General features: G+C 41.2%; 1 protein-coding gene across 1 annotated transcript in view; it reads right to left on the bottom strand.

Annotated features, from left to right (window-relative positions):
• LOC143108316 (NACHT, LRR and PYD domains-containing protein 12-like) overlaps positions 1-16,796 on the bottom strand; it is a 46,475-nt gene that overhangs the window by 11,865 nt on the left and 17,814 nt on the right. Inside the window, exons 7-8 of the mRNA XM_076274132.1 lie at positions 12,692-12,865; positions 5,136-5,306 (exon numbers count right to left, since the gene is read on the bottom strand). Coding sequence (XP_076130247.1) covers positions 5,136-5,306; positions 12,692-12,865 — 345 coding nt within the window. The remainder of the gene's footprint in view (positions 1-5,135; positions 5,307-12,691; positions 12,866-16,796) is intronic.

The raw sequence follows: 16,796 nt of genomic DNA, 5'->3' as shown, positions 1-16,796 counted from the left end.
GGATAGTGAGAAACGTAATTTCGATCTCTTTGTATGTCTGGAACATGTGAAGAAATTGACAATAAAGCTGACTTTGACTTTGACTTTGACTTTGACGCACCATCCTTCTATCATTCATGAACGCACACCAGCGCACGTCCATGCAAAGCATTACAAATTGCACGATTACAATGGGAAACATAATTAGAATAAAGATATTACGAAATACTGTACATCTCATGATGATCAGTTATTCACCATCATTTGCAAATTGGTAATGACGGTTAAAAGTGATTAGGGGAGAGGCGAGAGACACGTATGGAGCACAGCTGAAGATGTACTGTCACGAGATATAAGCAACTCCTCTGCAGGATAAATATTGTTTTATTTCAGTCATTTCAGCAATATTAGGGTGAGTGTTGCTTTTTCCAGCCTATGTTTTCGGTGGTAACCCATTTTTAGTCAATAGTGAAAGTAACTGCATATAGCTGTCTTGTCGTTGACTGACTCCTTGGTAAAGTTAGTTTCATTTTGCCAATGAGTTCAAATAATAGACAAGTGCAAATGCGTAAAGGCTATGCTAGGTTTTAGTAATGCATGGTTTAAGAATGACTATTTCATACGGTCTAGCAAGCAGCCTCCTTCAAATGCGCCGTTGAATGCCAAAATACCGATGCATTTATTTGACATATCGCGCTTTGCGCCGTTAAAAGGAATGCCAGATGTCATTCTCATTGGTTTAAAATGATGTTACGCCCCAAACACACCCATATGACTGATTAAAAAACCTAGGAACACCTTGTTGCACCATGCGCTCAACTTTTGATAACGAAAGCCCTCCCAATGTGAACTGGACATCCTACTAAATTTGAATAGACTTTTGACGAGTGACGATGCACTTTAGAATGTCATGATAGGGCCCTTTGTGTGTTTGTCTGTTAGGTTCTCTGGCAAAGATAACATGATACGGAAACAATTAGGACATAGTAAATGCCAATATTATCTCAAAGCAAATTATGATCAACTTGATTCTGCTGATAGCAAAAGTGAACCTGGGATTTGGCTGGGAGGGAATTATTTTCCTCTCATAAGGTATAGCAGTGTTCCAAGTCCAAACTTCAATTTTGCGCTTCCCATGGGCATGTATTAGGTGTGTGGTAAAATGGCATACACATACTGGCCTCCTAATGCTGTAGGAACCTGTTACATAGCTGCTATTGCTCCTACAATGTGGATTTTACATGGAAAATATTATAATCATCACCAAGGGCGACGAGACTCAATACAGGTTGGAGGTCGACCATCTGACCACGTGGTGCAGGGACAACAACCTCCTGCTGAACGTCAGCAAGACCAAAGAGATTGTTGTTGACTTCCGGAGAGGTCACACCCAACACCTGCCACTGACCATCGACGGTGCTGTGGTGGAGAGAGCGAGCAGCACCAAATTCCTGGGGGTGCACATCAGTGAAGACCTCTCCTGGACCACCAACACAGCATCACTGGCGAAGAGAGCTCAGCGCCGCCTGTACTTCCTGCGGAAACTCAGGCGAGCAAGTGCTCCACCAGCCATCATGACCACATTCTACCGAGGCACCATTGAGAGCATCCTCTCCAGCTGTATCGCTGTGTGGGGCGGAAGCTGCACTGAATACAACAGGAAAGCCCTGCAGCGCATAGTGAACACAGCTGGAAGGATTATTGGTGCTTCACTCCCCTCCCTGAAGGACATTTACACCACCCACCTCACCCGCAAGGCGACCAAAATTGTGAGTGATGCAAGTCACCCCGCTCACAATCTGTTTGATCTACTGCCCTCTGGGAAGAGGTACAGAAGCCTGCGCTCCCGCACTACCAGACTCACCAACAGCTTCATACACCAAGCTGTTAGGATGCTGAACTCTCTCCCTCCTCTCCCCCCTCCACCCTCAGCTACATAACATCCTGGACATTGGACCCACAAATGGCCGCCTGCACCACTCCACTTGCACACTTGTACACTTTGCAACTTGTTGTTGTTGTCCTGGAAACACAACACTTCTGCTGCTCTTACATAACTTGCACCACTATGCCACTTTATTTCTTACTTAGGTCAAACAGAACTACCTCAGCCTCTTATTGGCCTGACTTTGCACTAGTATTTTATTTTATTGACTGTCTATGCACAATTTCAACCAAATTTTGCTGCTCTTATTTTTTCATTATATGTGCCCTCTTATTTACTTATTTACTTACTTTTTTGTTTACTTGAATGTTATGTTTGTCTGTGGACTTAAAATTGTTAAAATATGTCTTGTCTCCACCGTGGGATAGTGAGAAACGTAATTTCGATCTCTTTGTATGTCTGGAACATGTGAAGAAATTGACAATAAAGCTGACTTTGACTTTGACTTTGACTTTTTGATAATCAAAAACAATCTACTAGATTTACCCATCTAAGAGAGATGACTTATACATCAGGAGGTATGAGTAAATGGAAAGGATATGTTATAGCAGACCCATGGACAGGACAGGGAGCTACTGTGGGTTGGACTTTCTCTGGGGTGGTGTAGTAGCAGCTTTACAAAAAATGAACGGACTAGCTTATCACCTGCAAAGTGTAGCGAATGAAACAGCAGCAGCTCTTTCGATGCTGAATGAGGAAGTAAAATCTAAGCTATCTATACTGAGCTAGTAGCCCATAGAATGGCCCTAGATTTGTTGTTAGCAGAGCAAGGGGGTCTATGTCAGGGCGTTGAGACCTCATGTTGCTTCTTAGTGCCAGATGAGTACAACAATATCACCCAATATATTGAAGACATCCGAAAAGCTGTGCCAGATCCACCTCCACTCACTGCTTTTGATTGTGTAACATCCGCGCAAAAGACAGTGTTCGCGTTCTCCCGCGCAGGGGATCCTGGGATACGAGAGCGAACATTTGGGGGGTTTATGTCGTTATTCTCCTTAGTTTTAAGTGTAATGTTAGCGTCTTTATTGTGACATGTTTCCCTTTTAGTTATCCCTCGTGTGTGATCCTTTTTGTGTGGGGGGCTGGACCTCCCCTGTATGTGTAGTGTGGGTACGTGCTTGACCTGCCCTGTTTGCATTGTCTTGGTCTGTCTGTGTCACTGCTCTCGTTCTCAGTGAATAAACCTTTTGATTGGACAACTGTGTGGTTCGCTATCAAATCGTTACAATATGTTTCTCGAGGACTTTGAAAAAAGATTTGGTACAACTGCCTCAAACATCCTAATGGTAATGTTACGAATTGGATTACCATTCCTTGTCCCTGTGGTGGTCGTCCGTATAGTACTTCTTATAGGGAAGTTCACATTAGCTTGTATATTTAGAGCTCTAAACAGACAGGCCACAGTGACAAGTTATGTATCGGTTACTGCGACTGGAATGTATGAAGACATCTTCCCATTCATGGAAACACCAGATATTGAGATAGAGGAAACATGTTAGTAAAAGAAGTGTACGAATGAGTCTGACCCTATGTACCTGGTTTAAATGATGATGATGTAACTTTGTTTTTCATTTTCTGTTTTCCCAGTTTGTAATTTAGATTTAGAACTTCAATAATCTGATTAATGGTAGGAAGTAACTTTTAACCATTGTTTGGTAGGTTTTAAATATATTGTTGATTAGACTAGTTGTGTTAGTATATACACATGTAGAGTACTGTATTAAACATGTAGCTTTACAGCTCCACAGGGGGGAATATGTGGGATAATTTTTATGTTTCTCATTGAATGTTTAGTATACCTTATATACATGTAGTGAAATCTAATTATCATCTCCTTACTCTGACCCTTGTGTTTTCTGAAACTCCTATTTTGGAATGTTTAGTTAAATTAACCCCTGTGTCACCGAACTGTGGGTAACCCTCAGGATGGGGGGTCGTAAACATTTCTTATCTCTGTTAAAATACCAGATGGTTAAGTGATCACTGGAGGGTGACAACTTGTGATTTTCCATGGGTGTGTGTTAAGGGTATAAGAGTTGGCTTCACCCATGTGTGGGCTTGTTACTTTGACATTTCACGTGGGTAACATGCTCCCGGCGTCGTGAATAAAGCTGCAGTCTCACACCAGTTGTCTTGGATTAATTTTGACCACACTACGCCCTATTGTGTTCCTCTACCGGTGTCTGCTGTGTGTTTAGTTCGCCGGTGTTTCCCCGCGATTGCTGAATGTGACAGCCTTAGGCTGAAGAGGTCTTTTTTGACTGAAGATCCTTTTTTTCCACTCTCGTTTTTTGGACCTTTTTAGCCTACACCTTTTTGCGTTTTTTGTCGAGGCTACTGCCTACCGCCTCCTAGTGGTCTGACTTAAAATAGGCTGTATGGACTGCTAACTGCTTTTGTGGTTGTTTGTGTGTGTGTTGTGTTCATATGATGTGTCCTGAATAATTATACATTTTGAACACACTGGTGAGAGTGATAGCTCTCATATAGCATAAAGCCCCAAATGCAATTTTTATATAGTATATATTATATAAGTATATATATTCTTTTGATCCCATGAGGGAAATTTGGTCTCTGCATTTATCCCAATCCGTGAATTAGTGAAACACACTCAGCACACAATGAGGTGAAGCATGCACTAATCCCAGCTGACCACATTTCAGCCCTCTAGGTCACATGATATGATTTTAGAAACACAACTGAGCTCTAGCACCAGGTCGTGCGAAGCTGTGTGCAAAGTAGATCAATATAGAATGAAAAATGAGTACTTTACTTTAAGAGTAGTTTGCTCTAGCATTGCTGTATTTAGCATTCAAAACAAAGTTTTCGTACCAAAAACAAAGTAGTGGGGAATCCTTGGGATACAGCAAGGGTTTTGTATCGAAAATTACAGTAATGATGTTTTAAAAAGAGACTTGCAGTAAAGCTACTGTTTAGGAGAAGATAAAGTAACTTACAACACTGTAGCCAGAGACATACTGTATCCATGTTACAGTAATGCAACTGTATGTGTCTTTAGCGGTAAGGGCACCATACCGACACATACAGTTGCATTACTGTAACATGGTTACATATTGTCTCTGACTACAGTGTTGCCTGTAAGTTGCTGTAAAAATACAACAAAAAGTCTAACAGTATAATTCTCATCTGTGAGGAGCACATTGTGCCCCTCTCCTTTCAATATCTGCAGTCAGCCTCCTACACCAACCTTAATGTCTGCAGTTTGCAGTGGGGACTAGGCAGTCCCTTAGAGAGAAGCTGAACTCCGGAATCTTCCAGGTCATTGTGACTTAGGTCCAGCTCTATCAGGGAGTTTGGTGACTGTAGAACAGTAGCCACAATTTTCCAGGAGTTCTCTGAGAGTTTGCATTCCGCAAGTCTGCATATCAACATAAGAAAAGATAAAATATTACAGAAATGGATAAATGAAAGTGATTGTTTAACAGTGCCTCAATAAATCAACATAATCAAGATACATTATTCCCCTGTAATGACACTACACAGCTCATTCACATGCGTACAATCCTTACACACAAACACACACACAGACACACAAATGAAAGATTACACTTGTTGTGCAATATGTAATGCACAATGCAATTGCACCTCAGTTAATTCATATGATCCACTGTAACATGAATCTTCCTAAAGACTTAATCATTATACATGTATTGTTGTTTGTGTATACAAACTGTCACCTTCTTTTTACTGTGTTTTTAATCTTTAATCCACTGACGTTTATCTGTATCTATACCATGATTAGCATGTTCGCTGTAGCTGTTTTTATGGCGACTTTAGATTAGATGATTAGATTCAACTTTATTGTCATTGTGCAGAACTCAAGTACAAAGACAAAGAAATGCAGTTTGCGTCTAACCAGATGTGCAGAAAAGTGCAATGTGATATACAAAGTATAGACAGGTGGTGCATAGATAGGACAATAAATATAGTGCAGTGTAGACGGTAGTATGCAGTTGGTTTACAGAAGGTGGTTTAGAGTACCGGTAATATAATTTAAATATATGTGCAGTGTATTAGCATTCGAAGCGGTCTGCTTCGAGGGCACGGACAGAGAATTCAAAGACCATGCCTGTTAATTGTAATTTCTCTGCCACGCCCTCTGTTCGTCCGGCGTCTTGAAGCCGAAGTAAACAAGGGCAAAGTAAGCAATCCCAGACGGAGTACTGAAGGAAAATGACATTGAGCGGAAGTACGTCAATGGGCGGAGGTACGGGCTATCTCTGCTTGCCTAATTTGAATGCACCTCAGCTCGATCGGAAGGTAGGCTACTTTCGCTTTAGGCAAAACATATCACTTACTCGATTTGGGAGGATAATTCGCAAGATGTTGTGGGATTTGGAGTTGGATTGTTTGGATATTACATGTGTAGACTACAACTACCAAGTTGAAATCAAAACACATGGATTCCCCTCTCTCAGACATGATACACACACTTCAAACAAACAAACACGTGTCTCAGTCTCTCATGCATGCATTGTATTGCCATGCGCAAAACTGTATCTGTAAACTGTATGCACTCTCCTTCTCTTCCTCACACACACACACACACACAAACTCTCCCTCTCTTCCTCACACACACACACTCTCCCTCTTCCTCTCTCACACACACACTCTCCCTCTCTTGCTCTCTCTCTCTCACACACACACACACTCCTTCTCTTCCTCACACACACACACTCCCACTCTTCCTCACACACACTCTCCCTCTCTCTCTCACACACACATACACACACTACTCTCCTCTCTTCCTCTCACACACACGCACTACTCTCCTCTCTTCTTCACACACACACACAAACACACAAACACCCCTTGACAGAAAGAGAACACACACTTTCTCCCACCCAAACCACACATACACTCTCCCCCCCCCCCTTCCACACACATATTCACACACACACAGACACCCACTCCTTCATACTAGGGCAGCACAATTTGGGTTGATTCAGTTCAATATTCCAATTGTCCCTTTAATATATGTCACCCCCAGTGTTTCCCACAGAATTGAATTCTATCTGTGGTGGTAGCTGATTGAGGAATTAAATCTTAATAGCATATGCCACATAATCTATTACATGTATCTTTGATGTCAATACATTGTAGGTGTATAGTCTAATTGAGTTATAATTGAGTGCCTGTCACTTTAAGACATTCATGAGGGAGGAAGGCTTGACATGTGATTACACACTACCATGTGTATGAATTGGATCCACACTGGATGCAATTCATATATACGGTATGATTGCATAACTTAACTTAGTTTGGTCTCCCCAATATACTATGTTGTGATAAGACCTTAGCAGAGCTAACTTGAATGCAGCAGTTTTGAACAAATTTGCACAGCATGGTCACAATGCTAAGCGGATTTAATAGCAATTTAGCCAGTCGTCTTCTATGCTTCTATGTGTCAGCAACAATCCTTAAAAAATTGTTAATGTTTTGTTAGATGTACATGCAGATGAGGGATGGAGGATCCGTTACGAGAGAGAGCGAGGCGGGGCAAGGAAAGGCTGCGTGCATAAAAAGTGCAGCTCAATGAAAGGATTTTATCTCATTTAAATAGTAGGCCTACAACATAGAACATTGTGTGGAGGCCAGGGTTGATTATATGGATTATATGAACAGATTAGTCAATGTATGGGAAACACTGCACCCCTGATTGGTGAACACGCCTAGTGCACAAGAAGCACAGCACCCCCGACAGACTGTGAAGCTTAATCACAATTTCTGTGCCCCTGATGCACTACGCACACCCACCAACCAGAAGTGGCACAGTCAAGGAGGATGAAATGAATATAAAAATATCCTCTCACACACACACACACACTCCCCCTATCCTCTCACACACACACACAAACATACACTACCATGTCCACAACCTCACACGCACAGATAAAAACACACCATCCCCTCCACTTAGTTACACTTGTACACACACACACACACACACATACACTCCCTTTTTTCCCTCACAAACATATACACACACACACTCTGTCTCCTTAACACACACACACACACACACACGCACACACATCCTCTCCCACATCCACACACCCCTCCCCTCGACACAAAGAGATTACAGCATCCAAATTTTTCAAAGAGCCTGGTATGTTTCACCTGACAATTCAAACACTGCTAATAGTCACAAACATATGAATAAATAAATAAGTAAGTATGTATATAATGTACTGTATTTATGTTAAGGATAGAGATGGCACCACCTTCTCCAAATATGTAGACTGCCTATGACTGCTGACACAGAACAGTATTGGTCTATTTGATTTGAGTTATTTTAACTCAATCCAGCAATTTTGCAAGCCTCTGATGCAGAGTCTGTGAACATGTTCTAGACCTCCATAAATAGGACAATCAGTTTTGTGCTGTAACCACACACTGCTAAAGCCTTTGTTAATGGCTGGTATTTTATAATTTTCTCAGAAAAACACAGGTTCATGTAAGCACCAAAGCAACAACCTTCTTCCTAAATAAGAATGCGTGTAGAAAGTTAATTGACAACTACAATGTCTGGAGTGTTTGGGGAATCTCTAAAAACAATTCTTAGATTGTTTGCGCTGTAATTCAGATTTAGAAACCAGTTGAACAGTCTTATTTGTGTGTATTGTACTTTGTCTAACGTGCACACACACACAGGGAGTGCCAGCAATGGCAATCCATTACACTGACCTCAAGGAGTTCAGGCTTGATGTCACATTTCTTTAGAGTTTCTTTTAACTTTTCTGCCCACCTGGTCTTCTACTGGCTGCAGGCAGTTGTCCATAGAGGACCTGGCGGGGTAGCCTGTATGCAGAGCTTCGGATTACGTCTCCCATCCACCTTAGTTGTCTCAGAGCAACGGCTGCCTCAACACTGGAGGATTGAGCATGCTGGAGAATATCACTATGGGGAATGCAGTCTTCCCAGCTGATTCCAAGGATGCGTTGAAGGCATTTGATATGAAAAGCCTCAAGTTGTCTAATGTGACCTTGGTAGACTGTCCAGGATTCTGCGCCATGTAGAAGTGTGGAGAGACAGACTGCCTCTGTTGAAGTGCGTAGATGGTGGTTCTCAAAGACCCGGGAGCATAGTCTACCAAAAGTAGAGGAGGCATGGTTGATGCGGGCCAGAATGTCATCACCAACTGAGCAGCTGGGTGTTAGAATGCTGCCAAGATAGCAGAAGTGTTGGACGATCTTCAGTGGGATTCCTTCAACAGTGAATACTAGTAGGGTGGAAGATGGAGAGGTTTCCTGAATGATAACCTCGGTTTTCTGGACGTTAATCCACAGGCCCACCCAGAATCCTCCCGGCTCTCCCGATTGCTACTCCGGTACTGGATAAACGCTATATTTTTTCTGCAGGTTGGTTTACTGTAAAAATCTATTAATTCTCTAATGGTAAAATGTTGTGTAAACTTAACTTAACTTTGACATATTACCCGTGTCACATTGGGCTCTATCTTAACGACGGAAAACGGAATTATAAAAAAACGCAAAGCGCAAAGTAGTTTTGTGGGCGGATCTCGGGCACTGTTGCTATTTTACCGGTGGGATAATGACTGTTGCACCCGACGCAAATCTAAAATGGGGTGGTCTGAAGTAGCTACATTACTCATGGGTGTGGTTTGGGCATAATGTGCAATAAACCAATCAGAGCGTCATTTCACATTCCCTTTAACAACAGGCGTGCTTGTTCCATAGCATGGCGGATTTCCCAGCGCAGCCAGGAGCGTTCACAAAGCTATACGCACTGTTCAGTTGGGAACAGTTTGCTATTGATTTTTCCTCTTGACAAAATGTAATACAGAAATGTGCCAAAGACATACTTTCCGATGTTTTGAGATCACTCTCACTGAATCACAAGGTTATGAATGCATGGTGATATTTTTGCAATGTAATCTAACATTACCTCACTATAGACAATGCAGATATTCTGTCAGATAAGCTCTCCTCTCCCATGCTGCTGCTGGGGCATTTGGGTTAAATGGCATCGGCATGCAGTTCAACATCACATCTCCTTAAGTCCTCTAATATTTCCTAATTTATGTCATCAACACATCCGTGATTCGTGGAAATGTGTACGCTAGATTTATACCTTTTTTTTTCCATCTTAATGGACACCACACTGATTTTCCTCGTGTGGTAATATTTTTCCTTGTAATTATGTATGGTTTGCAGAAAGGGGAACTACGTTGTATAGATGAGAGGAGCGAAGTGTGTGTTGCACAGCACAGGCGGCCAAGCGCTCCTGCAGGTGTAACCTAGGCTGTACCTTACCATCAGGCAACTCAACAACGAGAAACAGTTTCTAAGTTGACCTAACTTTACAACTCTGCACAGTATCCCATTAACTGCATGACAGTAGGCTATTTACAATATTTTCTGTAAAGTAGAGTTTGTTAACACGTTATCAACTTAATGCATGCACAACTTTTGTTTGAGCAGGAGAGAGAATAACAATGAATGGACGCAGCAACTACAGAAATTGTAAGGCTACTTGCTGCTTTCTTTTACTATCTATGGTTACTGGTTAACAGCACATAATAAGCTGATTTAAGCTAATTAACTTACTCAACACTTCAAGGCCATCATGGATATAAAACGTTTTTGAAAACAATGAAAGGATGGAGGGAACATAGCAAAGCTTGGAGTTATCTCAGATGGGCTACAACAAGGTAAACAAAATTGTGGTGCTTGTCTAAAACTTAGCGCAGATGGAATAATGCTTAGGCTGATGTCAAAGCGCACACAATGTTTAAAGCCATACACAACGGTAAATTGGAACAAAACTAAAGGTAATGATAGCAGGTTCCAGGCACTCAAATGTAAAAAAGGAGAAGGAATTATTTAAAAAGCCTTTATTGCATCTGGCTCAGTATTTTAAAATGACTTAAGCCAGATGCAATAAAGGCTTTTTAAATAATTCCTTCTCCTTTTTTACATTTGAGTGCCTGGGACCTGCTATCACTTCCTTGGATTTTCCCTACCCCAAGAGCACCGCTTGACGACCTGATAAACTTCACCTGAGCGCCTGGTTGAACCTCTTGCATATCAAAACTAAAGGTAACTTTAACCTTTATAGGGCTGTATAAAGTTGTCCAAATGAATAGGTCGTAATTAGGCATTGATGTAAAGATATTGCATGTAGATGTTAGGCTACTAAATTTTCAGGTGACCAATGCTGACTGCAAAATAGGAAAGACAAAAGCACGAGTATACAAAGTCAATTGTGCTGCAGTGCAAGATAGAGTCCATTATGTTACATGCATTGTGAGGATTTGGGTGCAATTTCATCTACTTACATCAATTGTGAAGCCATTATCAGACGTGGATTTTGTAAGATATGGCATATATCAACCCCCAACCCCAATTGTCATTTTGGTCCCCCCAATGTCTAGCTTGTTCCTATGCCAGTGCATATAACAATATAACAATATAGTTGGAACTCTTATAATTCCCATCCCATACGATAGACAATACCAAATGGCCCTACATTCTAGCAATGAGTGGACATGCTGTGCTGTTTTTTGGACAGAGTACTAATACAGAATGGGGAACTCTCAGGGGTCTTATATGTGAAACTAATCACAAGGAGAACTTCACTGGACATGCACATTTAAACACAAAGAATGTACAAAGAAAGCGCTAATACAGTTTTTCTATGCGCAGGAAGCGAGCACTGTGCTTTGCCATATTGCGTGGAATTTACTGAGCTGTCACTTCATTACATAAACAGCGCTCATCACCGCCCACCCCCGCCCCTACAACGCTAATTGCGTGCCCGCAACTGAACCACAAGCGACACTGAATAGAGTTAACCAATAAAAAAGAATCAAAGTTTAGCGATCATAGCTACATGATACTAAGATGTCAATGAGCAGTGACATACAGAGAAGGTATAGTAGTTCTACTAATCAACTTAAAAAAATACTTTAACTATTTAGTGCACATAGACTAGGGCTATGACTTAATAGCCTACACTTCCCAATCTGCTAGACTTAGGGTATGTTGTGAAAGTGAAAATACAATATTAGAAAGGCAAACAAAAGTTAAGGTTTTTTCACATAGTACAATGAAGAAAACAGATGCTCTGAATACTGATTCAGCTGTCTCTAAAAGTTTCTCTAATTGACGCATTTAACCGCGGGGTACCTGGTGGGGTATATGGATTACATCTGCTTTTAACAGGCGCAAGTTTTTCACCGCAAAACAGACGTGCACTCTTTTTATACATATGGTGGAATACCTAATCAGTCGCTATTAGCACTTCTCCCCTGAGTTTGTGATACTCCTTCTTTCCCCTGACCCTCATATGAATGCATATGCATGACACGGAAACGCGCAAACAGCCATTCTCAGCTTCCGTGACAGGCAGTCTCCGCTTTTTCCTCAGTACGGCCTGTTTGTACATACTGTACCTCGCCATGTTTTTATGTGACTATTGCGAATCAAATACGCTTGAAATGGGTGCAAAAATGTTACGTCTTACACATAACATCTGGCCCAGAGTATTATACCATTAACAGGAAATGGTAAGGGAGAACGTTCACATGACTAACCTCAGTGTCTCCAGTCTGATGCACTGTATTTCAGAAATACAGTATAAATACATCACTGGATGTGAGATATCATTATAATTCAGATGACAAAAATAAGTAATGAAACAATCACTTTCACAATCTGGATGATGTTTCTCATGTCTAAGTTGACCATACCACAGAAGAACTGATTTCACATGACTAACCTCAGTGTGTCCAGTCTGCAGTTAGTGTGCTTCAGTCCAGCAGACAGCAGCTCCACTCCAGAATCCTTCAGGGGATTACGGCTCAGGTCCAACTCTCTCAGCAGTGAGTTTTCTGACTGGAAAACTGATGATATTTCCTTACAGGAATCTCCACTGAGACGACACTGTACCAGTCTACAATGGGAGGACAAATATATAGCCTTGTTATTCCAACTCCATGTTACATTGGTTTACTTTACATTTTACTTTATGGATGAAGTTGTAGTTTTCAGTGTACTATGGGAGTACAGATATACCCAAACAGTCAAAGGTTTGGGCACACCTAGTCCTGTATGTTTTTTTTTCTTACAATGTTCATGTTGCAGGATTTGACCGAAGGTCAAAAGTATGAGCTTACACACATTCCAGGTGTCTAACTGAAGTTGGACAAGAGAAAAAACGGTGGCAGCTTTTAGAAACCTAACATATACAACTTTTTGCTTTCTATGCACTAGCATGCAAAAAGTTGGACACATCTACTCAATTGTGGTTTAGTTTTTATAGTTGTCCAAAACTGAAGGGTCAAAACTATGAAATGTCACACATGGGATTATGCATTAAGCACAACAGCACACAAAACCCATGTGATTTCAGCTCAGTGTTACATGAGATGCAGTTTGTTGTTTTGAACTACAGCTCTCATCTCCTTTTCTGTTGCCAAGAAAGATAATACTGGCACTAAGTGTCTACTGCTCCCCGAGCGCCGCTGTAGCAAGGCAGCTCACTGCTCTGGGTTAGTGTGTGTTCAATGTGTGCTCTGTGTGTTCACTAATTCACAGATAGGATAAATGCAGAGATCAAACTCCTTGTATACGCAAGTATACTTGGCCTAGAAATCGGATTTACATTTACATATCACCCCTCATATTGAAAGTCTATTGAACAACTCCAGGTTGTTCACAATTCAGCAGTCAAGCTTATGACTAATACGCAGAGGTGTGATCATGTCACTCCAGTTTTAGCCTCACTGCACTGGCTCCCAGTATGTTTAGACTTCAAGGTTCTTCTAAAGACTTATAAAGCACTACATGGCCTACATGGTCTCTCTTAAAGAAAAATTGCTTTTATGATGTGCACAAGTTATGAGTTTTAACAAGCAGTTTTTAAGCTTTCAATTATAATCTGAGAAATGCACCACAGTGGCTGTGGAAAACTGTAAAAGCACAGATTTGATGTTTTATACAGGAACATTCTGTATAAAACGTATTTCAAAACGTGACACTTTCATGTAATCTAGATTGATTCATTACACATAAAGTGAATTGTTTCAAGATTTTTGATTTAATTTCGATTATTCTAATTTTGATTACAATTTACAGCTCATGGAAATAAAAAATCATGTACCTAACAATTCATAATACAGGCATGTCGACCTTAGAAGAATTCTAATCAGCTTATTTGGTCAAAATACGGCAATGATCTCCTAAACATTTAATCTCCCAGTCTGGGAAGGCCAATGGACTTTTCCACTATATTCTTTTTGAGATGCACATCACTTCCAAAATCTATTTTAACTTAGAAAGACACAGAGACCATTGTACATGCCTTTCTTCCTTCACACCTGGATTACTGCAATAGCCTCTTTACCTGTCTCAACCAAAGGCCTATTAAAACAACTGTGTGTGTGTGTGTGTGTGTGTGTGTGTGTGTGTGTGTGTGTGTGTGTGTACAGTAACATAGGCGCCAAGATGAAAATGGACAGATTGCTCAGCTCAGACACAATTTGTCTGAGGCTGTTAATTTGTTGGAAATTCTAATTCTGAGGTTTGCGTTTGCATTTTATTGCTTCCAACAGAATTCTTACCACTGCTCAGTGGTGTAGTCTAGTTAGCTGTAGTGGGCATACTATGATCAACCCCAAATGTTAATATGTATCCTTGCCTATTTTAAGTGGGTATACTAAGATGGTAGTATACTGAGATGGTGGTATACTGAGATGGTGATGCTTTTTACGTGGGTATACTGCGTAGTCCTGCGTATCATGTAGACCACACCACTGCCCCTGCTGTCATAGGTGAGGATACCACTGCTGGATGTAAGATATGAGAACGTCCTGCAGATCAAGTAAGGTCCTGTAGGCTATGTGCAGAGGAACAGAAGCTGAAGAGGGGGTAAGAGCAGCCTCCACTGCCTACTTGGACTTCACCCTACACCCAGCCTCCACTGCCTACTTGGACTTTATTAATCACCCTCTCCTGAACAATATGCTGGCTTTTTGTCAGAGTTTATTACTGAATTTTAGTGTCTTTTTAAACTCTTGTCTTTTTTAATAGCATATCTTATTTCTTATTCCACTCAACTGTAAGGGTTAGGATATGTTTCTGATTTTTTAAATTATGGGACTGTGTGTGTGTGTACGTTTGTGTGTGTACGTTTGTGTGTGTGTGTGTGTGTGTGTGTACGTTTGTGTGTGTGTGTGTGTGTGTGTTCGTTTTTGTGTGTGTGTGTACCTGTGTATGTGTGTGCGTTTTTGTGTGCGTGTACCTGTGTGTATGTGCCTGGAAGTGCAGTTACAATTCTGCTTGACCATAGTATTACCATGTGGTCCATCAACAGCAGTAAAAGCTAATGAAGTAATTCAATCTCTCAACACGGGAGAGAAACATTCTCTTTTATGCTTTGTGAAGTTCTGTTCTCTTACAGCCATTTTTACAACTCTTCCCTTTACATTTTCCTGTTTTTTATTCGCTCCTCCTCTCCTATATGCCTTTCAGGAGCAAAAGAAGTCTAGTAAGTGGGCACATTTTGTGAATGAAAACAACTGTATTGGCACCATGGGCGCATTTTGGTGGGGTCTTAAGGACACACCACACCAAATGACGACTGAAATGTCCCCACCAATATTCAGGTTGAAACGGGGGAAAAAGAGCCTCATGCGGTACACAAAGGGTTAAATAATTTCCCACTTCGGTACCGCCTCCAAAAATACGTCTTTGAGACAGGTCTGTTTTTTGATTGGCTTAGCTCCCTGTATGTTCATTTGAAGTTTCACTTGGCTGTCTCAAGCATAGATATTAGAAATTAGAGTTCTATTAGGTGGTATACGTAAACGCCATATTGCTGGGGGCAACACGTTTACTGTCTATGGGCAACACTTACCAGCAGTCAGAGACACCTGTCTGACTTTCAGTCAGAGTCACGTTTCTCCATTGGCCTCCACCAAGATGAAGGCGCTATTTACGTGCGTTTTGGAGCCCAATGAGGTATCTAGCTTTCTAATATCTATGGTCTCAAGGATGTCGGGCAAGAAAAGAAAGGTCAAGGACATCAGAACCTACTTCAAGAGTGTAGTTCAAGGCATAGAAATGCCAGAAATTTTGTTTTTTGGTACACATTTAGTTGACAGTGCAACGTGTATATAGCGAATCTTTGGTGTGAATTGGGCTTTAAACAGACGTTCTGACAGGTTTTATAAGATTAAATACAACCCGGAACTAAAAAACAGACCAGGCCTCTATTGGAGACCGGCCTTTAATCCAAACCTGTAGCCACACCAGGCATTTAAAAGAGACAGGCGTCTATTTGGGACTCGGCTATTATTTGAAGTTTTATGGTATTTTTTACGGAATTATTCTGGTAACTACTGCTGCCAGTTTTCTTCTGTAAAAATGATGGCATGTGGCCCCAGCCGTGGCGACCCGAGTTCTATACTTCGATACTTTCCGGATCCCACCCCAACTGTCTCCCACTCGCTTCCTGTCATGCTCCACTGTCCTATCGAATTAAAGGCATAAAAAGCCCCAAAAAATATATACTTAAAAATGACGGAATTATTTTTTTACAGTGTGCTGTTTTTTGGACAGAGGACTAATACAGAATGGGGAACCCTCAGGGGTCTTATATGTGAAACTAATTTTTTTCCCTAAATAACTACCTGAATCGTGGCACCAAGGATGAAGACATTTTCATGGTATGTTGGTCTCAAGGGCCCACATCAACTTAGCCCATAATCACTCATTTGTGATTTGCACCCCCCCGGTAAAAAATGAAAATGCAACATCATTCTGCTTTAATCGCCCCTCTCTTCAGTTAAGATGTTCAGAACTGCACCAAATTTTATGTGTAT

The sequence above is a fragment of the Alosa pseudoharengus genome, unplaced genomic scaffold (genome assembly GCF_046254945.1).
Source record: "Alosa pseudoharengus isolate Yale_2024_CS ecotype anadromous, Long Island Sound unplaced genomic scaffold, YU_APseudo_1.1 YU_APseudo_1.1_scf_1, whole genome shotgun sequence".
In the NCBI taxonomy this organism is placed as follows: Eukaryota; Metazoa; Chordata; class Actinopteri; order Clupeiformes; family Clupeidae; genus Alosa; species Alosa pseudoharengus.
The sequence above is the reverse complement of the archived record's forward strand: the minus strand, read 5'-3'. Positions and strand labels throughout refer to the sequence as shown.